This window comes from Plectropomus leopardus, chromosome 8, assembly GCF_026936395.1.
Source record: "Plectropomus leopardus strain MGB_pleo_1.0 chromosome 8, ASM2693639v1, whole genome shotgun sequence".
Lineage (NCBI taxonomy): Eukaryota > Metazoa > Chordata > Actinopteri > Perciformes > Serranidae > Plectropomus > Plectropomus leopardus.
In genome coordinates, this window is record NC_142183.1 from 11406755 (window position 1) to 11429991 (window position 23237).

Genomic DNA, 23237 nt, shown 5'->3' on the forward strand with positions numbered 1-23237 from the left:
TTTTTGCTTTCATTTTCTGTCATGTGAGTTCATCTCAACACGGCTCAGTGAGATTTGTGGCAGATTTTCGTATAGGTGACATCGGGACTTATGGGTGCCACCTTTGGAACTGGTAATTCAGGTCACCTTAATGTGTTCATCAGTGACTGATCACATTAACATCAGTGACTGATCATAACTATTCAGAAGGAGTGCTGTTGGGATATATATTCGGTTATATGTTGCACTGCACTGTTGGTACACAGAGTGTATTCTGGGCACAGATGGAGCAGTTGAACGCCAATGAAAGTGAAACCTAACCGTTCATTCTGCTGCGTCTCAAAGTTTGCATTCACCGATTTAGCAGCTGCTCCTCTCATCCGTCGATCAGATCTGATCAGTTCTGACCATATCGACAGATCAATTATCAACCCGCAACTCAAGCTGCTGCTCAGGGAAGGCGCTCCGCCTGTGCTGTATTCATGAACCAGCAAAACATCTGAATTTAGAGATGGGACACGCAATTCTGTGGGAAACACTGATATTACTAAAATGTGCACACACACACTGTGCAAACACAGCCTCCCTCTTTCTGTTCTTTAACCACTTTCTTATAAAGATCAGCACTGAGATATCTGCACACAGCCAAAAAACAAAAACCAATAAATGTCCCACACAGTGCAAGAAATTAGTAAAAAAAAAAAAAAAAAGTACAAAGAAAGGCCTGATTTTTATTTAAAGATCATTAAAATGTATGATATATTATTATAGAATATATTCAGAATTGTTGTTATTATATGTAACAGAAAAAAAGTACTTTTTTCATTTTTTTGCACCATTTGGGATTGTGTTCTTTGTTTATTTTCTCATTTGTTTTTTACTCTCCTTTTTTCCAGATATTTTTTCCTTTTAACTTTTTTTTCTTTCTAATTTTTGGATCATGTCTTGTTAAATTGCTCACTACATTCTCCCTTTGTTTTTGCAAGACATCAAACCAGTTTGCTTAGGTTTCAAAGGGTTAAAATGGTCATGGACATTGATGCTAACTTCTCCAGATGTTGGAGGTCTTTTAGGACCCCAGTAATGATTCTTGGATACATCGGAGACCTCTTAAAACATCTTTTGGAGTAAATAAGTACGTTTTCAAGCCTTTCTTTTCGGATTTGAGGCATGTTTCCTGTTTAAAGCTCAGATGGTTGACTGGAATGTAAACCCAAGTCCATTAGATGGTGCAGTTGTAGGGATGAGAGAGGAGGGGGGGCACTAGCCTGTGCGCTGACGTCAATAAAAACAGTCATTTCCAACCAGTCTGCGCATTGACCGACCGTTCAAAACATTACGCACAGCATCGCGGCTGGACCCACGCTAGACTACTCGACTGAAATAATTTTTTCGCCGAGCCCCGGAGAGCGGAGACAATGCGGACAGACTCCACTGCAGGTTTTTACACCATTGAATGTTGTCTTAACATTTTGGGTGTTGCGCGCATATCAGTGTCATGTCTCGTCATACCATTCCCAAGTCAGTTGTGCCAGTGCCGCTGCCCATCTTGTTTCCTTTCATGTCTCCCCAACGCAGAGAGAAAGAGAGAAAGGCTCGCTTGTGCACGTTGATTAAAAAAGATAAGCAGATCCTGAGGGCTGATTTGGCTCCATTATTATGAAGGAAACATGCGTCGAGACGCGCCTGCACACGTCTGGAGATCACCAAACACATCTTTAATCCTACCGCAGCCTTCTGCACAGCACAGCGTCACTTTCACCATCATTTATTTTGTGAGCGCAATTTAGGAAAATGTAGCTGTTTTTGTGATAATACTCGATGCATTTTTTCTCCCCCTCTCCAATATTTTATTCTCCAGCAGCCCACAGATGGGGGCGCAGTAAACCTGCACAGTTGGGGTCTCAGCTTTTCATGCAACCTCCCCTCCATCACCACAAGCCTGCGGTTACAAAATCCCAAACCCCATTTCTCTTCGGTGCGGAATTGAATTAAAGAAACGAGATTTTTTTGCAGCATTGTAATCACTTCCCATTACTAACCATGCAGAATACCCTCATCAACCTTTTTTTTGTTGCTTTACGCACCGTTTTTTTCTCTCTCTAAATAATCGATTTGGTTGCTGTTTCAATCACAGGTGCAGCAGCGTCTAGAACAATCCAGGTAGTGTGTGATGGCAGGAAAGGTCTTCATGGCGGATGATCACCACCATCACCACACTGCTCTACGCTTTTAGCCTCTTTACAGTGCTGCCTTGTCTAATCATGTTCAAGCAGCATTGTACAGGGCTATGACAGCATAGAGAGCTGAGCTGCACGAGCGCTGCGTTTCTCTGACCCTTTGGATGGCAGCCAACGAATGACATCATCCGTTAAAAAACACTAAATAGCGAGGATTGCATGCGAGGACTGTTGATGACTTTTCGTGCTGATGTCGTAAAAAACTGAAATGCATTGCTTTGGTTTGAAAGGTGAAAGAAAAACTGGAGCACATGAAGTTCTCCTTGGGTTGAATAATTCAATGCAAACCGAAATCCCTTTGCAGCCAATACATTATTGAACCAATTAGTCACATTGCATTGTGCTGCTCCTGCATCAGCCTGTTTGTGCATCTTAGGTATTGCAGCTGCATTCGGATCACAGAGCTAAATATCCCAGTTTTACTGAAAAATCTTTGTTCTTTGAAATAGTGATTGGAAACAGGGGCGTAGGTTTGATTTTAACATTGGGGGACACACACGTGAAACGGGGGGGGGGGATGGGGGCGGCATCAAAAACTTAATTTCCTGCATTCTGGTAAATTTTTATACATTAATTTGTGTTTTTTTGCATCGATTTTATGGTGTAAATGTCTTTAAATTTGATAAAAATATAAGGCCTTTATTTCTTTCATGGGGAACAAAGGCACACGATGTTTATTATCAACAGTAACTGCTGTTCTGAAGACTCTTCTAACTGTCTGGATGAAAAATTATCCTGTTTTCTTCGCAATAACAAAGATTTTTAACCCGTCTCTTATGTTGCAATAATGAGAGGCAGAAAAAGGGACTTCCTTTGGACAGGTGCTTAGATGAGGTGATTGTATTGTATGCATTTAAACTAGGACTGTAACTAATGATTATTTTCATTATTGATTAATCAGTTGGTCTGCAAAATCTCAGAATATAGAAAAATGATAAATAAATAAATAAATCACTTTTTCCTCACAATTACAAATTCCCAAAGCCAAATGTAACATCTTCAAATATCTTCTCTTTGTTCAAAACAGCAGCTGGACAAAGAAAACCAGCAAATCCTCATGACTGAATCAAGGTCTCTTCCCTTAAATGATTAATGTAGCTCCAGAAATATCTAATGTAATATTAAATTTTTTTAAATTAGTTTGAATCCCTTGATTTATTTGAGTATTAAAATGTTTAAATTTGTCTGATTCCTTTGATTTACTTAAAGTTAAAAATGTTTACATTTGTCTGATTCCCTTGATTTGTTTGAATTTAAAGGTCCAGGATAGTAGGGTTTAGTTGCATGTGAACTGAAACTTCTCTTGTGTCAAGTGTGTAGGACAGGCATGTCCAAAGTCCCACCAGTTTTAAAGGGCCTGCAGCTTGTTTTATAAAATATACAATATTTCATTGATTAATCAAGTAAGAGCATTTAGCATTTTTTTTCCATTCACCTTTCACTGGCAAAACTATCATACAGTTTGTAGGAAGTGTACACGTGTAACTAATGTGTTTTAATAAACTGACGGTAAATGAACAACCGAATTGATACATAGCAGCTTATATTGCCTTCCAGGTAGCAGACATGGCCGCAGCAAAGAAGCATTAAGTCGATGACGTGAGGTGCTGCTTTAAGGGGCGGTGGAAAGTTGAATACTTTTTCAGTGGCAGATGAAGCGTTTGTATCATTTATACGTGATTTGGTTTTTTAATAACTCATGATGTGAAAAGCAGCTGGCCCTGAGGTATTTTCATCTGATCTGATCCCATTACAAAAAGTTTGGACAGTGCAGGAGAACTACTGTGACTGACAAAAAAAGAAGTGTGAATGGCTCTGGATAGAGTCCGTATTTAGTTTGTGCTTTCTGGGCCACTGTAGAACAACATGGCACCTTGTGGAAGAGGAACATCACCACCACGAATTTAAGGTGACAAAAACGTCTTATTTTTTAGATTATTATAGACTTATTATAGTTCTGGATACTTTATACCATTTCTGCTGATAGATGATGCTAAATCCTACACAGTGGACCCTTAAATGTGCCATAAAAAACAGTTTAATAGGTAAACTTTGCTTAAAACTAATACCCCATTTTTAAAGTTGTATGTGAATTTTAAATGATGCTTGGTGCTCCGCTGTGAGCTGAGGTCCAGTTTCATGTCCTGCAAATTGAGCCCTTCTACTTTCCCTCTCCGTCCTGTGTGTCTCTGTTCTCCTTAACCCCGTCTGATATGGGATTAGTAATGAGAGCGTTGTTAATGAAGGAGCCTCCTCACTAATTAAATAACAAGCTTACCACAGGTGAAACTAGTTCACGGCTCCTTGGTGGACAGACGTGTTTACAGACAGACTTTTCAATGAGAATTTAGAAAATAATCCAATTGCCTGCTGTTATGCTTTATATCATAAAGACTTTGTGAATTACAGAGAGATTTACAACAACACCACGTCCACCAATTCATAGATTTTATTACAAATTCCTTCCTTACTAACAATGGCCATGGAGGAAGAGTCCTGCTGTGTGTGGTTTCCCTGCCTGTGTTACAGTCCAGCTGAAGGTCCTGGGTAAAGTCCCACAGAGAGGAGTTATAAGGATGTTGGGGTCAGGCACTTAACATCCTCAGTGGCTGCAGCTCACGCAGGGCTGCAGGCCGTTCTCGTTGCAGGAAGTGCACTTGAGGGCTTTGAAGGAATCCGTGAAGCAGTTGCGAAACACGGACATCTTGCTGCCATGGCACATTGGACACGGGATGAAGGCGAAGCCCCCACAGGTCTGGCACGTTTGGGGCTGCTGGACCCTCTAGATATGTGGACAGAAAAATATTTACATTCCACATAAGATATCCAACACAGCTCTGCAAGGTTTTTAAAGGGATAGTTAACCCCAAAAATCAAATGGCGTATTTTCCCTTTTAACTCTAGTGCTATTTATTGATGTTGAAGGTGACTTATTGGTAAGGCTCTTTATTATTCTCTGTGTATTTATTTATTTATTTTTTTGTTTCTTTTTGAGATTACTGTAATTATTAAGTAACTTATTCAGGGATCCTTAAAAAAATCCTTAAAGGCATTGAATTAATTAATCAAAAAGCAAGGCCTTAGTTGGTATTAAAATGGTCTAAATCAAAATTTCAACAGTATTAAAAAAAACCCCACAAAGACACTGAAAGTAGGATTTTATAAATTGCATTGTAAAATCTCAAAATAATTGGTAAAATCTTTTATTTTTTAATAATGATAATTTCATGAAACCACTTTTCATGATGGGTGTTAAAGTAGTGGAATAATCCCACATACAGAATGAGACACTCAAAATCAGTGATAAAACTCACCCATAAATGCTAGATATTTCCCAATTCTAACCACATCCAATGTTTTTACTGGACCAAAAATGTAATGTTTCATGTCAAAATACATTTTTGGTCAAAATTCTTCTCAACTCTATGTAAAAGGTTGGTTCATGGCTCATGGGTTTTTTCTTTTTCTTTTTTTTCAGTTTTGGTTATCATAAAATTGGTCTTAAATATTATACCAAGTGACATTTAAAAAGTCTTTAAAAGTATTACATTTAATTTGCCTGTGGGGGTCCTGTAATTGACAGGCCATCTGTTTCCTTGGTATATGTATGTTTTGAGAAAGATGCAGGTAAAATAAGATTTTATTTTCATTTCCCTGCTCCTTTTCAGTCGTGTAATGTGTATTAGATTTGTTTTGAATCTAATTCTGATTGTTGTGCATTAAGGGGAGCTAACAAATAAAAAATGAAATGTATCAGTCTAGTTTTTTTTGATGTGAGGTGCTGAGATATCGGTTGTCTGCTTTCTCTTGAAAATAGTGGAACTAGATGGCACTGGGCTTGTGGTTCCAAAAATAAATAGGCAAAACAAAACAAAACAAAACAAAACAAAACAAAACAAAAAACAAAACAAAACAAAACAAAACAAAACAAAACAAAACAAAACAAAACAAAACAAAACAAAACAAAACAAAACAAACAGACCTTATTGGGAAAAGTTTTATGTAGGAACTATTTTCTCTCTGAACTCCTCCCACCAAAAGTATGAATGCACAGAGAGAAGCGTGCATCTACTCGTGGACGAGAGGCTCGTGCTCTTGACAGCATGAGACATAAACACTAATGGCGCCCTCCTCGGCTGAGCTGTAACATAGCTAACTCAGTAGTTTTGCTGTCTTTAAAGTTAAGTGAATAATTTAAATAAGTTAGTAATTGAAAAAGTGAAATAAGTCAACTAAAAATGGGTTAAAAAGTAAGCAAGTGTACTCTCTATTGGGTTTTGAAAACAGGATCAGAGTGAGCGCTCTGTGCTGTTTTTTTAATGTTTTTTTTTTTTTAAATTTTAGAAATAGCGACAGAGTGAGTGCTCTCACCGCTCTGCTTTCTCGGCCTATCTGCGTGTTTCACTGTTGTTTTTGGCTTCTTCATTTGAGAACAGACAAAAAAAACAACAACTAAATTCACGGTGTTTTTAAATGTTTTCTAATACGCTTCTGCCTCGGAGATTATTTTTCTTTTTAACACGCTACCAATACTTTAGTAAAACACAGAAAAGGTAAGTCTTATCTGTTTATTGGAGGACTTCCGGGATATTCACTAGCTGTGTAGCTTTCGTAGCTTTGCACGAGACAACGCGCTGTGAAGGCGGTGCAGTGACGTCAGAGTGAGGTAGCTGCAGACGCACACTTCCGGCCACATGGTGATACGGTTTGCAAGTGAAGTTCAGTAGAAATAAAGTAGTTGCTACATGAAACTGCTCATATCAAGGAGCCTGGGAGGTGATGTGTGTTTTTAAAAAAGCATCAAAGATGTTTTATTAAAACTCAAATGCGAATTACTGCTACAACAATGCAACACATACAATGTACTTTTTCAACCTGCCAAAAAGTGATTACAGCTCCCATCTTCTTACTGAAAATTTGACTCTGCCTTACTATGATTTGATTTCATCCATAGTGGTCATACAACAACAACAACAACAACAACAACAAAACCATCCATGTCATCTCCCAGGCTCTGAAAAAAAAAATATTTTTTTAAATTTTGGGGTGAACTGTCCCTTTTAAATAAGATGAATTTGGTACAAATACACAATTTTAAACTTTAAAGGAATAATCTAACATTTTGGAGAAATATTTGCTTTTTTTGTTGAGAGTTAGGCGAGAGGATCAAAACTACTCACTGTTATGACAGCAGAGAAGAAAAATCCACCTACCAGCTCATCTAAATCTGACTAACACGTTTTATCTCATTTGTTCCAGCCGTACCAAAAAAGAATTGTAAAAATGACAAATTTTGGTTTTACAAGTAATGTGCCAGACTATTTCTTGGCCGGGTGCAGTGGAGACTCCAGAGAGTCACTGCCAGAGGTTTAGTGGTAGTTGATGAGGTGGGTGTACTATAAGTAGACGGGACAGTTACCAAGAAAGAAGTGGATGTACTCTCCTCTATATTCCAATGGCTTTTTGGCAGATAGCTGGGTATACAGTCAGCAAAAGAGGTTGGTATACCCTGTATAGCTGCATATAGCATGCACTACACAGTCTGACATATATGCCAGATTTACTGCATATCATTCTGACCATAATTAGAAGTAACCTCGTGGGAGTCACCGTTGACTTCTGATTCAGAGTTGTAATTCCAAGTGGAAAATATTGGGAATTTCTGACAGCATCAATATCTATGAGTTAGAGCTGGGACTCTCTGCCTGAACCCGATTGGGCCCGACTTGAGCTGCTTGGTTTTGGCCCTGTCGTCATTTCTCAATATTCCCCCGGACTTGAAAGTTTGAAATTTGGTTGTTGCCTAGTTCATCAGATATGAACACACAGTAAAGTCATGTTGCAGGCCAGTTCTGGACTGATTAGTGTATGCATGACCTTTCAGGAGCTGCATACTCTTTTTAATAGCCCGCAGTGACTGGAATGCATGACTTAAATGTCATAACACTGCTTTGTATTCGCTCATGAAGACTCTTGTTGAGTCCAAATTACAAGCGAGGCCTGAGAAAAGGCCAGTGCGTGTTTGTGACAGGCGTTTCTGCAGCTCAGTGAGAAACAGAAATAGTTTACACGATCTCGGTTTGTGCCAGAGAGCGATTCGCTCTGCGTCGGTGTGTTGGACAAATGTGTTGGAGGCAGAATCAATAGCACACCCTCCATTATTGATGGTCACTTATTGATGTGCATGCATCTTTTACATTGCAGTTTGCTCATGTTTTATTGATGACACAACTGGTGTGAGGGGAAGTGACTGCTCCTGTTAGCACCCTGTTCATCTGAGTGACTTTGGGCAAACACAAAGCGTTAATTTATTATGACTTTATAATTACCTCGTGCTTAAATATGATATGTGCTGCACATGAAACACATGAAAGATTAAACGTGTGTCAGATCAAGTGGTTGACTCAACATCATTCACAGGAAAATCATCTATTTGACGGTCAGTCATTCAGAATGTGATTTCCAAAGCAAACAACTCAAAACAAACCTCGATTTTTGTCAGAAGATCTTGAAGCTCTCCTGATTCATTCATGCCGAGGATTTTCTCAGCACCCTGCAAAACATAATAAAGTATTCAACCCTTTGAAAACTGAAGCCGCATAACTGTCCTTGTGCTGTTTTCAGATACCTTTGAGTTAATTGGTGTGATTTCTTTTATAGACATGGAAAAAAAGGCAATGAGCACATTGGTAATAAATGTTTTTTATATTGCAAGAAATAAATAAGAAAACCTTTTTTTTAGCAGGGGAATGTGTCTAGGGGAAAAAGACAAAAGATAGGGAAAAACAATATTTGTAATTATCATAATTACAATCCCGCTACAAAATAATTAGAATTTTTGTGCACTTTTTTTTCTTTTTCTTTCTTTTTTTAATTTTTTTTTTTTTTATACAAATTTCAATTAATTCTTTTGTACTTTTTTTTTTTTTTTTACCAATTTCTTACTAATTTTTTCCTAACTAATTTTTTTTTTAAAGTTATTTGATAGGACAGTTTAAGTGAGAAAGGGGGTCAGGGAAGGGATAACACACAGCAAAGGGCCAAGGCTGGAATCAAACCTGTAGCCACTGCAACAAGGACTAAGCCTCTGTATATGTAATATATAAATATATATAACCTTAAGCCAATTTGCTCATTTTTCAATGAGCTAATACACTCCAACATTTTGACTTCAGATATCATTAGAAAGGAGTGATGACATGAACTGACCCCAAGGTAATGTCCGTCAATGAACACGACTGGTAACGACGGAGGTTCTCCCACACGTTTGCACCGCTCCTCCAACTCCTTCCCATACTCGCTGTCCAGGGCGATGTTCTTCTCCACAAATTTCACCCTGTGGTTCTGGAAGATCTTGCGGACCAGCTCGCAGCGTTCAAACGTCGTCCTCACCACGCGGAAGCTCGTCGTGTAGATCACAATCCGCCCAAATTCAAGGGATAACTCCGTCTAGAGGAAGTGAAAGTTATTTTTACCCAGAAGGTTCAAACTAACTATACGCAGAGATTAAACCTCCCAGCAGCAAGATTAGGAAACATTTCAGTATTGCACTTTTAATATCAGCCTCTGAAAAGCTTCTCACAGCAAAGAGCGTTGCTAATGGCATCAGTACTAACAGCAGAATTTTTCTCTGACATTTTCTATGTTTGGTTCCACCTTTCTGCTGTAATAAGTTGTGGATAATGGCTTTAATGCTTAACAAAGTAACATTAACAATATTTCCACTGCCGGCTTAATAAAGCCTTCTTTTCGTTCACAGGTTGAAAATGACAAATTCAGAATAAAATGGCTCCTGTTCTTGACCTCTTTTAAGCACTTTTTTTTTTTTCATTTACCATCAAAAAGTCTAAATTGGTCGACTGAACCAAAATCTTAAAGGGACAGTTCACCCCAAAATAGAGAATACATTTTTTTGCTCTAAACTTTAGTGTTTTTTATCAATCTCTTGTTTTTCTGAATGTTGGGGATATCGGCTGAAGAGATGTCTGCCGTCTCTTGAATATAATGGAACTAGATGCTACTGAGCATATGGAGCTCAAAGTGCCAAAAATATAAAACTCAACAGCAATGTCTCTTATGAGAAGTCATGACCTGGTCACTAAAGATAATCCACAGACCTTGAGCAGTTTTATGGAGAAACTGTTCTGTCTAACAAACTACAACTGCCAACAGTATCATCGAGCAGAAGGAAGCGTGCATCTCCAGCACTCAGCAACTCACTCCAAAACAATCTTGATTGACAGACAATGCAACCAGTAAGACGAAAAATATGCTCTTTTGATTTTAAGCACCAACAGTAAAAATTTAAAAAAGAAATAAGAGAAAAAGATTTTTATATATGCAGTCCTATTCTAAATAACAACCCAGTCGCCAGAAGAAAATGTTCGTATTGTAAGTTTCTGCGAACCCTGAATATGTTGCATTTGTATGTAACATCATTGGTTGTTTTTTGACCTACCGCAGCATTTCCACCATTAAATGTGGGTGTTTTACACCCTAACCAGAACTAAGTGTTTTTTTGTGCCACAACTTACAGCCTGTTGCTGAGGAACAGAAAGTTTCAATGTATCAAAAAAAGCTTCAAATTAATAATATGAATGTATCTGCGGTTTGCAGAGCATGAATGTTTTTTCTGCAGTTGGGTGACTTTTGTTTCAGTCATCCTGGGATCTTTAAATGCTTAACATAGACAGAAATAAGAGGCTTTGTCCTTTCATATATGATGTACAGTTTGTCAAGGTGAAGTGAGGATTCAACCAAATGCCATCCCAAATATGGCAGCTAATCCCCTCTCAGTGTGTGTGAGGAGGTTATCATCTATAATCCATTTATAAAAGGTGCTTTGTTAGAAAATGGTACGGCATGTGTTAACCATTTTACAAGTTATGTATTATTTACGTACCTTTCAATTTTTTTTTCTCCAAAATATTCCAACAATTTTTAAACCATTTAATTTGCTCATCCTTAATTCCAGGCAGCCTTTGGTGACCATTTAATTCAACAGACTTTTGAAACTGTGCAGAGACTTGAAAATTAATTAAGATGTTGCAGGTGGTGCATTAAAATCTACATTTATTGAATGCTGTTGCAAATGAAAATACAAGTATTGGTGCAAAGTCTGCATAGCTTTACCAAAACACCATAAATACTGTATTGTTTTAATATGTAAAGCAACATATTATTATAATGGAGCACCAACCTCAAACAAGTGAGTAAGTTATGGCATGCTTTAAAACATTATTGTTGTTAATGCAACCTGATTTTTCCGACGATAAAACACCATGTTCCTTCAGAATAAGATCAGATCGTGATAACCATTTAAACTTCGCCCTGACAGAAAGATAACCGTGATGAGAAGCTTTATCTATGCAGAGAAACGGCCTCTTTGTTGTGACCCTTTACGTCACCTTTGCATCAGTCGCGGGTTACCTCAGAATAACAAACACTTGTTCCTGCAGGGATACTAGAAAGTGCCGAGAATTCATTAACCTGATTAGTTTCTCTTGAAACACTTAACGAAATGCATCATTAATCTTTAATTGCTCTGTGACCTTGTCCTCTATTGTGAGCTTTTATCCCAGCAGTACACCTACGTGTAGCTCCTTCCTGTAAGTAGACATCAGGATGAAGACGATATCGATGTGAGCTGTTGTTGGATATAGATTGTATGAAAACACTAAGGGACTGTTCTTTATTTATCAGAGGAGGGGGGTCGATTGGGTGTGGCTTTGTTGTTTTTTGTCAGGTTTTTAGACCCTCCCCGAAGCAGATTTTTCTTGAGCCTCTCTGAGTGACATGGAGAAAATGCATGCACCTTCCACCACCATAAACTTGTTAGTAGATTTTAAAAACGCACCCGTTAATGTTTCAAAATACAAAGTATAAATCCTGGTGTTGAAAAAAGCCTCGGTTTTTCGTGCAGTCATGCATGCTGGATAATTCATGCAAATGGATTCTTTTTGGCCAATTTTTAAATGAAATGTTACAGAGAATTTGATATAATATCACTATTTTATGCTCAGATTTGGTCAAGTGTTTTCATAGGAATTTCATAGGAATAAAGTTGTAATATTATGAAATTAAACGTGTAAATGCACGAGAAAAAAGTCATAATATCATGAGATTAAACTCTTTTATTAGATATAAAGTCTCAGATCATCATATGAAAAATGGCAAAGTATAAATAAATGATTGATGCGTGGCCAAAATTCTTCAATAAACTGCTGAAAATATTCGATAAATAGTAGAAATTATAGACGGGGGGGCTTGTTATCTAACTCTCCAGCCTTAATTTATGACTTCATTTCTCATAAAATTATGAGTTTAATCTCATAATATTTTTTTTCTTAAATGTATGATTTTAATGTTGTAATATTACATTGTTTTTCTAAAAAAATTACAACTTTAATCTCATTGTATTTCAACTTTATTGCCATAAATTTCTGAGTTTTTTTCTCACAACTTTTTTCTCGAAATTCCAACTTTATTCTCAAAATCTAACTTTTTATGAAAATAAAAAAACATACCCCCCCCAAGTGCTTAAAAAATATTTGACACACCTCCCCCTTTCTGCACCACTCCCTCCCCCTCATAAATATCGAACAGTCCCTAAGAATAAAAACAGCCTTATCTGATGTACTTACACTGTTGGAATTGGGGAGGTTCTCAAACAGCGTCTGACCTGCGCTGACTTTGTGTTTGACCCCTCTCACAGTCCCGTTTTTACTGAGGATGTTGACCCTCTTGGTGGTGAACATCCAGTCCTTTGTGGCCCCCGCGTACACGAGCAGGTCATCGGGCTCATGCTCGCTGTCGTCCAGCTCGGAGCCCAGGAATCCATACAGGTGTCCTTCTCCACTCGTAGAGGGCGTGCTGGCCCGCTCTGCGTCAGAGCTGCTGGTGCAGTCTGAATCCAGGGAGTCTGAAGGCCCCTCATCCTTGAACATCTCCTTCAGCACCCGGCCGCTGTTCCCCGAAGCCACGCGGAACCTCACCCGCTTCTGTGGCTTCTCCTGTCCCGCCGTCAGCATCGTCCCCTCCATTACAAAGCCACATTACATGGTCCAAAACACAGCAGTACAGCTCCTGGCTTCTCATTCAGAGGTAGACACGCAGCTCAGACACTCTGCTGTGTCCCCCATGGATTACTACCTTGTTTAATCCTCGCTGTTTGGACAGATCTAAAAACGACTGAGAGCCTGTAAGCTGCCTTACAGTCACACTGAGAGTAAATAATACATGCATCTCTACCATGGCAACCCAGCAAGCTTATCTCAAGTAAAATGATAGTTGTCTGTGAATTATTTATCAAACTTTACACAGTTTTCACCAAAGCTTTGACAGAAGACTTTTAATGGCCTGACTTTGTGTGCTTTAATCAAACATACAGACATTTCTCCTCTCAGGATAAGATGACAGCAAATGCTTTTGAGGGAACAACAGCTACTTTTCATGATTCACGGTTTTAAAGTCGTTTGCAACATGAAGGTATAGTAATTAAAAACATACAGTGAATAATGATAAAAGTGCAACTGCTGAAACAAGACACCTATTGAACACACATTTTAGTTAACACAAATACTGTCTGTCGGTTGGTCTGTCTTTTTGGTTTAGACTGAAATAGCTTATTTTTAGTAGGCTAACTGAAGGATTAACTTCATTTTTTTTTACATATTAATTTTTTTTAGACAATTAATACTATTTACCTTAGGGACACGCTGTATCTCATTCCTTTTTATTCTTCAATATGCATTTTACTTAAACATTTTTTATTGCACTTCCACACAAGATAGGCAACATTTTAAATGATTTATTCTTTTTGACTTGCTGCGTCTATGTTTTATTACATTTTTGACCAATTAATATGTGTTAATGGAATTTGTTTCAGATGAAATGACTATTAAATTTAAATTTGATCTTAAAATAAGACGAATTAACAAGAAAATTTACTTGTATAACATAATGGATTTTAGCATCTCTCCAAATAAGAAAATATACGCCTATATAGCCTACATGTCAGTAACAAAGTATCATATTATTAGTTTATACTGCATGACTTTTATTATTGTCTGCTACAGTAAGGTAAAGTAATAAGATACAGTAAAATTGTGACTTGCTCCAAACACATGGATGTGTGATGTAAGTGTTTATTCCCTGACTGCTTACTGTGTTTCACACAGAGTGGTGGTGCAGGTGCTCACTGGGCGTCCTCACAGAGCAGAAGAGGACCAGACCATATAATATGTCACAGTGACACAATACAGCAGCGTGTCCGCAGAGACGCCTCAGCCAGTTTTTTGTGTCACAGGTGATGAAGCAGCTCCCTGGAGATGTGACACGTCAGCTTATAGTGGTGACAGCACCACTCTGTTTGAGTGCTGCAGTTTGGCCCCTGAGGTAAGAGCTACACACACACACGCACATACACTATAAACACACACAGTATGTCATCACCTGTACATGTCACATTGTGCTGATCATGAGAGAAAATCCATCTGGGAGAGTCTAATGTGTCAAAGATTTAGTGGTATTACGAGTCTGGCTCTGGTTCCAAGTCTTATTGATCCAAAGTGACCCTAACTCTCCTTTAAGCTGCCTTTTATTATAAGGACATCACAACAGCTATTAAAATATGGCCTGTAAAGGCTTGATGTATATTATTGCTGCTAATAGTGGATCCTAGATGCCATTAGGGTGTCTAGACTTTTAAATTACAGCCTGAGGAGCCGAGGGTGGCTTAATAAGTTTTATTTTCTCAAATCTAGACTTAATGTTATTGAGCTGTTTTTTTTTCTTCTTTTAAATGTAATGATGTTCAACAGTCCTCGACTCCCGTCTTCAAAAGCCCTGAAAACGTAATTTTCTCAATCATCCTCTCATAGTGAATGATGGGGGTCCTTCATGAGAACACATTTTTCTGTCCAAGTTTCCGTTATTTCACAGGAGAGATTTCTGTCTGTGCTGCTTGATCTGGGCTCTTCTGGTCTGTGGTTGGTAAGGCTCAGTCATAAAGAGGCGATTTGATGAATTTCTGTGGGATTTAGCAACACTTGAATCAAAACCAGTGATAGTTGTTTTGGTTGTTTGCTCACGGTGTTTGCAGGTAACTGTCAGTTAAAGGTGCTCAGTGGAGTTTTATCATAAACAAACAAATTTTCTGTTTACATTTGGAGTTACTCACCAGAACGCTTTGTGTGTATCCCTGGGTCTAATTAACATATTGAGTGCATTTTAACCATGGATTGTTTGAATCCGTGTATACTTAAAAGCAGCCCTCTTCGTCGCTGCGTTTGCCTGTGCATTTCTGTTTTTCTTGGCACATTACTACCAGATAAGTAGATTATTGTGAAATCAAAATCTGATTAAACCCCCTGCACACAGTCGTGATGATTCAATACAATTTAATTCAATTCAGTTCAATTCAATTCAATTCAATTCAATTCAATTCAATTCAATTCAATTCAATTCAATTTAAATTGTGTTACATGAAATCACAGAATATCATCTCAGTAAAATGAACAGATGAAGCAGAAAAGCTGAGCTTTTTTAGAGTTAATAAACAAGGATTTTAAAAAAGGATACTTTTACCATGATTGTTGTTTATTTAGTCACAAATGTTAAATGATATAAAGACTCAATCACTCTTGATGTTAAGTTTTATTTGTTATTGATTGCTAGTCAAAACTCCTCGAAAAGTCATATTTTTAGTGTTGAAAAAAACATATTTTTTCATGCAAGTAAGCGGACCTTGAGTAAAAAGAGCTGAAGGAAACACATAAGAGTATATCTGTGATTCAGAGTCTGAGCTGGGATTGTGTGCACATGACTCTCAACATGAAGGTGGCTGAGCCAGCAGCTAGCAGCTAACTGTGCTAACAGCACAAATTGATGCTGACAGAGCTAATGGAGTGACGTGACGTAGGGGGTTGGAAGGTGGGCGTTATAACCACTCAAGCATTGACTGAATGTAAAAATGGACGACATGAAAGTTCCCAAAAAGTGAAGCCAAAACATCTGCATCGCCCCCTGTTGTCTGGCTGCAGTACAGAGCCCGCCTCTCCATGTTAGTGAATGGGACATGTGCCAAACTAAAAACTGAAAGTACACGTCAATTAAATTTCTCCCAAACATAGTTTCTGTCATTTTTAGGTAGTTCTTATGACCTCAATGTTTGGTCACATGTTCATTTTTTTGTTTGGTTTTAATTAGTTATTAAATGCTATTAAAATGGAATTTGAGGACATGATTGACAGCTCTGTGCTCCAATCAGTGTGCTTGTGTTCAATAGTCAGATGAGTGTATGGGCGGGAACTTGATTTCGTGGAGATGGCTGCTGCATGGACTCTGGCTCTGAATGACGTCACCAGTGCAAGATGGCAGCAGCTGTATCCGTGATATTTTGGCTTCATGTTTGTACAGCGGGAGGAAGTGCAGACGCATTATCCATTTTTATCGACAGTCTGTGGTACAAGCCGTGGTAGAGATGCATTTAAGAGCTCTTGCGGTCAGACTACCACAAAATAGAAAACAGGCGCTCTAATGGACACCATTACTCCATTATATCAAATGGAGGTTTGTCTTTATATCAATACTCTGAATTTCAAATACATCAAGGTATTTGGTTGAAATATTTCTTTTCCTTTTTATCGAACACCAAATTTTTACATTAGTGTTCATGAATATAGGTTGGCCATTGTTAAGTGCAGGGGATCATGCTGGTTTAAGAACCACAAATCAATTTGTGTTTCTGTGGGGAGTTTTAGTGTGACATGATTGATACTGTTTCTGCTTACAAAGAGTAAAAATGTGAGAGAAATGATGAAGATGAATGATATATTTTGTTCATGAAATGCTCAAAATTAAAATTTCATTAAATGGTATATGATATTTTAATCTACAGTTGTGGTGCTGGGTGGATTAGAGATCCTACATTGTGAATTTGGCAGTCAGTGTCTGAATAAAGCTGCTTATGTTACTTTGCCTGCCAGTTGAACATACTTTTCTTATAATTGGAATAAATCAGTCATGGTCTTTACATGTCATTTTCATTTAAATTAGTTTTTTTAATATCATGGAGGAGCAGTTTTTCAATCATCCCTCCCTCATACGTTATAACTTTCAGTGTCAGTTAAAACCCCTTCAGCTGTTATATTCCAGAAAATAAAGATGTCATGTGGATATATTGACTCTACAGTGGGGAAATTAAGACAGAAAACACACGTGAAAACAAGCTCGTCATGCTGTCCTGTAATGACGGGACGGCACATGCTTATCTAGAGTTGAGTGAAACACACCCACGCCATGTTGAGTCAAGCAGCCATTTTATCTCGTTTTAGCACATTTTAGACAAGAGACCACTGAGATAGTGATAGTCAGTTCAACCTGAAGAGCTTATCTCTCAGCCCCCCTCATCAGTAGTGCTAATGTAGCCTCGCCAGCCACCTCGACTGCTATTAAAAAAGCAATTTGAAAAGATTAATACTTTAACGCTCTTTAATTTCGCTGCCGTTCACCGGCTCAGCTGTGACTCAGTGGAGGAAGTCAAACAGTGCAGGTTGATAAATGGTTTTAATTTTGTGCAGATTGAATAAACAGATGCATTCATAGATCGCTGGCATGATTTGTATGTTAACTTCATAATGTGACAATTTTTGAGCTGTTGTAATCAGGCAGAATCTCACAGATTTCCACATCTGTGGTTTTAGAGAAGTTTAATTCAACTCCTGCCTCTTACAGACTGTGAAATATGCCGGTCTGACAAGATCTGCACACATTAATCAACTGTTGTGAACAGGGTTTTGGGGAAAATGACTTTCGCAGTGACTCACTATTTGTGATTAGCTGGCCATCAAGCCACCTCCCTGACTACGGATTAATATCCACAAGGGGGCAGAGTGCAATTCAGTTACAGCTAAATGTCACGCTGCCCAATGTTCCCTCAAGAGCTGAAGGCAAGGAGTGAAGGATTCAGCTGCAGGCCGGACGCCTGCATCCACCAGCCGGGTTTAATCAGTCTGTAGAGATGTAATGATTAATGATAAAATCAATAACGCAATTATTCAACCCAGAGCAGGATAAATGCATCCTGAGGAGATGTAGATAAATCCTCAGGGTAAAGATTCACAAACCAAATTTCAAAGCCACAGATGTTGTGAACTGTCTACAGAATTAGTAGATTTAGACAATTATTTTTTAAAAAGCTAGGGAAAATCTCTATTTATAATTATCATAATTACATACTGGTGTTTAAAATTATGTTACAAAATTAAAATTTTTAAAGCACTTTTCCTGCATGATTTTTTTTTTTTTTTTTTAACTTTCTCTGTCTTTATTATTTATTTATCATTTTACAGTAATTGTCTGGTAATTCTTTGTACCTTTTATTTAATCTTTTTAAAAATACTAATTTCTTTTTGTTTTTTTGGGTCCTTTCTTTTTTACATTGCCAATTGCCTTCTTTCGTTGTTTTTGAAAGAAATGCAGCCAGTTTGCTCAGGTTTTAAATGGTAAATGTGTCCATAAAATACAATGGATGCATGAATCAAACTGTTTTTCTAATGATTGTACTTTTAAAAAAGAACTATTTCAAATTATTATTAAATTTGATAAGCACTGAAGCATTGAGGTTGCATGGGAAAGGTTTCACAATAGCCGTTTTCAGTGCCATGGAAAAGATATCAGTAAGGAAAATAACTGCTACTTCCTCCTCTACAGTCAACTGGATAGCCTTTTAAAAGCATCTGGGATGGATCCAGTAAAGCTGTTGCAGGGTTTAAGCTGAATTACTTCTTTCCTCTCTTAACAGCAGCAAAGTGGCTCAGAGTATTTTCCTGCAGAGGCAAAGGACTCCCACACAGAAGCTTACCAACATCATCATTTATAGACTGGTTATTCACTCAGACTTTTGTTTGCAATCTCTGAAGGACGCCGCAAACTCATCATTGATGTAGAGAAGGTGAGCCGGAGGATTTTTAAGGTCGGGATGTTTGCAGCTCAGAAGAGATTCGAGGATCATGCTCATTATTGTTTTTTTTTCAGGCACATCTGATTGATCGAAGTTATGAGCCAGACTTCACTTCACTGAGCCCTTTTGATCATGAAATTTCAAAGTAATGTGGAGACACATCTCACTCCTTGTCTCTGCATTTTTGCTAGCAAATTACCAATTAAATTAAATTGAATGTTAGAGATTAATGAGGACACTGTTATCTGTCTCCATATCTTTTCCACATAACCAAAAGATCTGTATCTGAATCTGTACTTTTACTTTTACGATTGGCAGAGTTTATTCTGAAAGTAGGTGTGGTTTACATGTGTGGGACCTGACCAGAGGTTATTTTTAAGGCTGGATGATGCTTCTTTGATATTTATTAGAAAACAGAGCCACCTCAGGGTTGAGTTTTAGATTATTATTTATATCACAAAAGTAAAGAGATCAAACAAAGCTACCGAAATGAGGATTTTCCTTCATCACAAGTACAGATATTTACGCATTTTACATTGGTGATAGTCGTTTTTTCTTACTCGTAAAAAGTAATAACAGATACTAGCTTCATCCACGTATTCAGCTGAATCCTATTAGATATTGAAATGTACCCCATCTGTGAGATGAATGATTGTGCAAAATATATGTATTATTTTATTTGATATGGACATCACAGTACAGCATTAGAATTGAAATTTTGTGCAAGAAGCAGATGCACTTTAGTTGATACTATCCCCAAAACACCCACATTTGGAGCCTAAAAAGCAGACAGAAACTCAATGCCTCGCTAAAACACGACTAATTTGATTTTTTGTCATCTCTTTAGAAAAAAATGATATGATAGGTATGAAATGTGCAAATGTAATGTGTTCATGGTTTGCAGAAACGTATAATGCCAACATTTTGACTGCCAACAGCTTATTTGAGCTGTGGACAAAAAAATAATTAAAAGGACACGATTACAAAGCACATATTTTGTGCTGGATCCTTTATTTACATTTCAGTCACAGCCTGCCAGCATTTCTATTTACACTGCAATAGCGTATCAAAGAACAAAGGTGTTCAGAGGGAGTATCAGTGAAATCATTTTAGGTTACTCTGATAATGATAAAACATAAACTGATAAAAACACTCACGCTGTTTGTAATTGACAGATTCTGACAGTGGTAGAAATTGTTATGGCTGGTTGAATGAGTCATTGTTTGGACTAGATCTGCGGTAAAACACGAAAAACAGCACATACACACACACACACACACACACAATCGAAGAGGCAGGCTTCTTGTCACTGTTGCTTAGCAACCGTGGGAGCTACATGAGCCAAATCCCCGTGGTGGCAAGCTGATGTTGAATTAGGTGGAGTGGGGGGAAAGAAAGGAAATCTTTGGGAGAGATGTGTCTCTAGCAGGCACAGGAGGAGGCGTTCATGTTCAGGTGTTCATTTCTTATTTTTGGATATGGTGAATCTTGAGTCTCTGTGTAACATGATCTCTCTGTGTTGTTGTTTGGGCTTTTTCTGGCTGTTGAGAATAGAATTTACTGTTGCATTTAGTATTTCAAAAGCAGGAAAAGCATATTTTTATTATTGTTTTGGACATACTTAAATCTCAAGTTAGTGAATGTGAACATAGACAGGCCTCCATGCGTCTACTGCAGTGCTCATACACAAAGTCTACAGACTGTTTTGTTTCCGATGCATAATCCTGTTTTCCTTTAATCCCACAACAGCAAATACATTTTGATTTTAAAGAGAATATGGTTCAAAATAGTTGCCTAAACCACTTCTAACATAAAGTGTCATATGACATGAAATTGTGCAGGCAGTCTGGCAGCATTAACAAAGGAATTTCAATTAGCATTATGAAAATACAGCCAGAGCAATATGCACATCAGAAAACTGTTGTATGTCTGTAACACTGCAGTTCTCTCAAGCAACTGCAGCGGTGCTGCTGCTGTACAAATGCTGTCTCCGGTGTGATTTGCATTTCAACTGCAGTGAGAATGAGAGCACACTTTGATTTACTGTACAGCCAGACAGTTGCAGCAGAGACGGCATTGCTGCTGCTTTCTTCTTTGTGTTTGCATGAATAAATGCGTTTAAATGTGTCCTATTTTTGGTAACTGATGGTCCACATTAGAGGAAATTCATGACAGGAGAGTGCATACTGATGAGGAATATAACAGAGACTGTAAGGTAGAGTAAGTAGCCCTGGAATAGATCTTCTGCTGAGCTTATCTCTGGACAGCAATCACATAATAACATAGTGACTGATATAGTGTCTAGTTACAACTGCCTGATTCCATTGTTGTGGTCAGTAGTTGTCCAGGATTTTATTTCTGACATGTTTGTGAAATTAGTTTTCCCTGTTTATTGACAGAATGGATCATTTGAGTCATTAGTCTACAAAAAAGGGGTCCTTAATAAAAAGGTGACGTTATTTCTGACATATTCAACATTCAAAATCACCCCTGAATGTTATCAGACTATGTGGAGTGAAACTAGTGTGGAGAGAAATTGCTGTGTAATGTTACAGTCTTCTTGACTGCATCAGATGACGTTGGTGTCTGCAGCCGCATGACCTGTCAAAGTGTCCATGACGATGACACTGAGCCCCTTTTGTGCTTACACATCACATGTTGCTCTGTTAGTCCCAGTGCGGAATCGTAAAATAGTGCAGTGCTCCGTGTGAGGTTGCTGGAAATGGACATTTTTGTAGTTCCACTATGAATAAAAGCGATGTAATTATTGGATGTATTAATGAAAGGGTGGCTCAGAGACTGCGTGCATTATTTTCCATCTTTGATGACTAGTAGAGGTGGTGAACATGTCCAGTCTCTGTATGTCTCACACAAAGCTGTAGGATGATAACTGATATTGATCTTCTTGTCAGACTCTCATTGTTGTGATGTTAAATCAGGAGAGTCTACACGGAGTAGTCTGTCTGCTGAAATCCAAATGGCCGCCCTGAGATGCCACCCTATTACCATAAATGATGATTATCTGCCTGGTCAAAGGCTGGACATTACAGGCTTTTTTGTTTTTTTTTCATTGGTACTTTATACTGTGAATGTATTAATGACTGTGCAGTTTTCTATTGTATGTACTTTTGGAGATACAATTTCTTTTTTGAGTACTTAAAGAGTAAAGTATTACATATGTTTTTATATGACATATTTATGGTTCCATCCTGTTGTGTTGTGATTGGTATGTCTTTTTGTAAGGTATTGCAATTTTAGGAATTAATTTATGAGTAGTGGAGACAGAAATGGTAAATTAATGCTACTTACCAAATGCCACCTGTGCACAAGTCAGTTACCCACTTGGGACTACCCCCTGTTCAAAAAATCTGAACTTGCCACTGTATTAAACAAGAGTATTTTCCAAAATGTTAGACTGGTCCCTTATTGAAGTTGTCTTTAGTGGTGGTTCCTGGTTAATAAAGGCAAAAACAGAGTGTTACATAGCTTTTTATAAAACATTAAAAACCATCTGTAAGGTCCCCCCTTCAGCAGTCTTCAGAAAAACTAAACAACAAGCGACCATATGCCCCTCTGATAAACATTGTTACATGAGAAATAGATTCACATCATAGACATTTCTTTTTCATTTATTAGTGTATGACGAGACCAGTGTTGATTTTTAGAAATGAAAATTTATACATTTGAAGATAAAAATAATTAAGTGTAACTGTCCCATTTAACCCTTTTCCCTCTTGAGCAATGTTCATCCTACAGTATATTTGTAATGTATCACATTTTAATGTTTGAGCATATATTATATATACTAGTTCATTGTAGCTGTCAAGTTGTCATTGTCAAGTGTTGGAGGTTATAATTTGCTGACATCGCAATAATTATTAAAACATTTATAAATATTTATACAAAAACAAGACTAGAATTGAGGTAAGTCAACTCCCACCCAGTGTACTATTGTTATGTCTTCAAGCTGTGAACAACATCTACTGCAGAGGGGGAGGCGCCCACACCAACTAACAATTTGTGGTCTTATTTTAAAAATGTATTGGTGTCTTGAA

At 37.8% G+C, this 23237-nt stretch overlaps 2 protein-coding genes across 2 annotated transcripts; one reads left to right on the forward strand and one right to left on the reverse strand.

The window, feature by feature from the left end:
- Positions 1-4650: 4650 nt before the first annotated feature.
- Positions 4651-13261, reverse strand: grxcr1a (glutaredoxin and cysteine rich domain containing 1 a). Its single transcript, XM_042492788.2, has 4 exons — positions 12863-13261; positions 9429-9668; positions 8707-8772; positions 4651-5001 (listed from the first exon to the last, which is right to left on the reverse strand). The coding sequence occupies exons 1-4, from the start codon at positions 13259-13261 to the stop codon at positions 4822-4824; spliced, it is 885 nt and encodes a 294-aa protein (XP_042348722.1). The 3' UTR covers positions 4651-4821.
- On the forward strand, positions 9448-21909 carry LOC148188863 (uncharacterized). Its single transcript, XM_088081419.1, has 5 exons — positions 9448-9592; positions 12934-13322; positions 14527-14615; positions 19024-19173; positions 19257-21909. The coding sequence occupies exons 1-4, from the start codon at positions 9448-9450 to the stop codon at positions 19166-19168; spliced, it is 768 nt and encodes a 255-aa protein (XP_087937545.1). The 3' UTR covers positions 19169-19173; positions 19257-21909.
- The last annotated feature ends 1328 nt before the right edge of the window (positions 21910-23237 follow it).

Bases quoted from the DNA above. Each gene is read 5' to 3' on its own strand.
- LOC148188863 (XM_088081419.1), top strand. From the start codon at position 9,448: ATGAACACGACTGGTAACGACGGAGGTTCTCCCACACGTTTGCACCGC. The intron at 9,593-12,933 runs GTTCAAACGTCG...CCCCTCTCACAG, and splicing joins CTTGCGGACCAGCTCGCAGC to TCCCGTTTTTACTGAGGATG. The intron at 13,323-14,526 runs GTAGACACGCAG...TTTGTGTCACAG, and splicing joins TCCTGGCTTCTCATTCAGAG to GTGATGAAGCAGCTCCCTGG.
- grxcr1a (XM_042492788.2), bottom strand. From the start codon at position 13,261: ATGGAGGGGACGATGCTGACGGCGGGACAGGAGAAGCCACAGAAGCGG. The intron at 8,773-9,428 runs GTCAGTTCATGT...TATGTTTTGCAG, and splicing joins TTGACGGACATTACCTTGGG to GGTGCTGAGAAAATCCTCGG. The intron at 5,002-8,706 runs GTTTGTTTTGAG...CCACATATCTAG, and splicing joins ATCTTCTGACAAAAATCGAG to AGGGTCCAGCAGCCCCAAAC.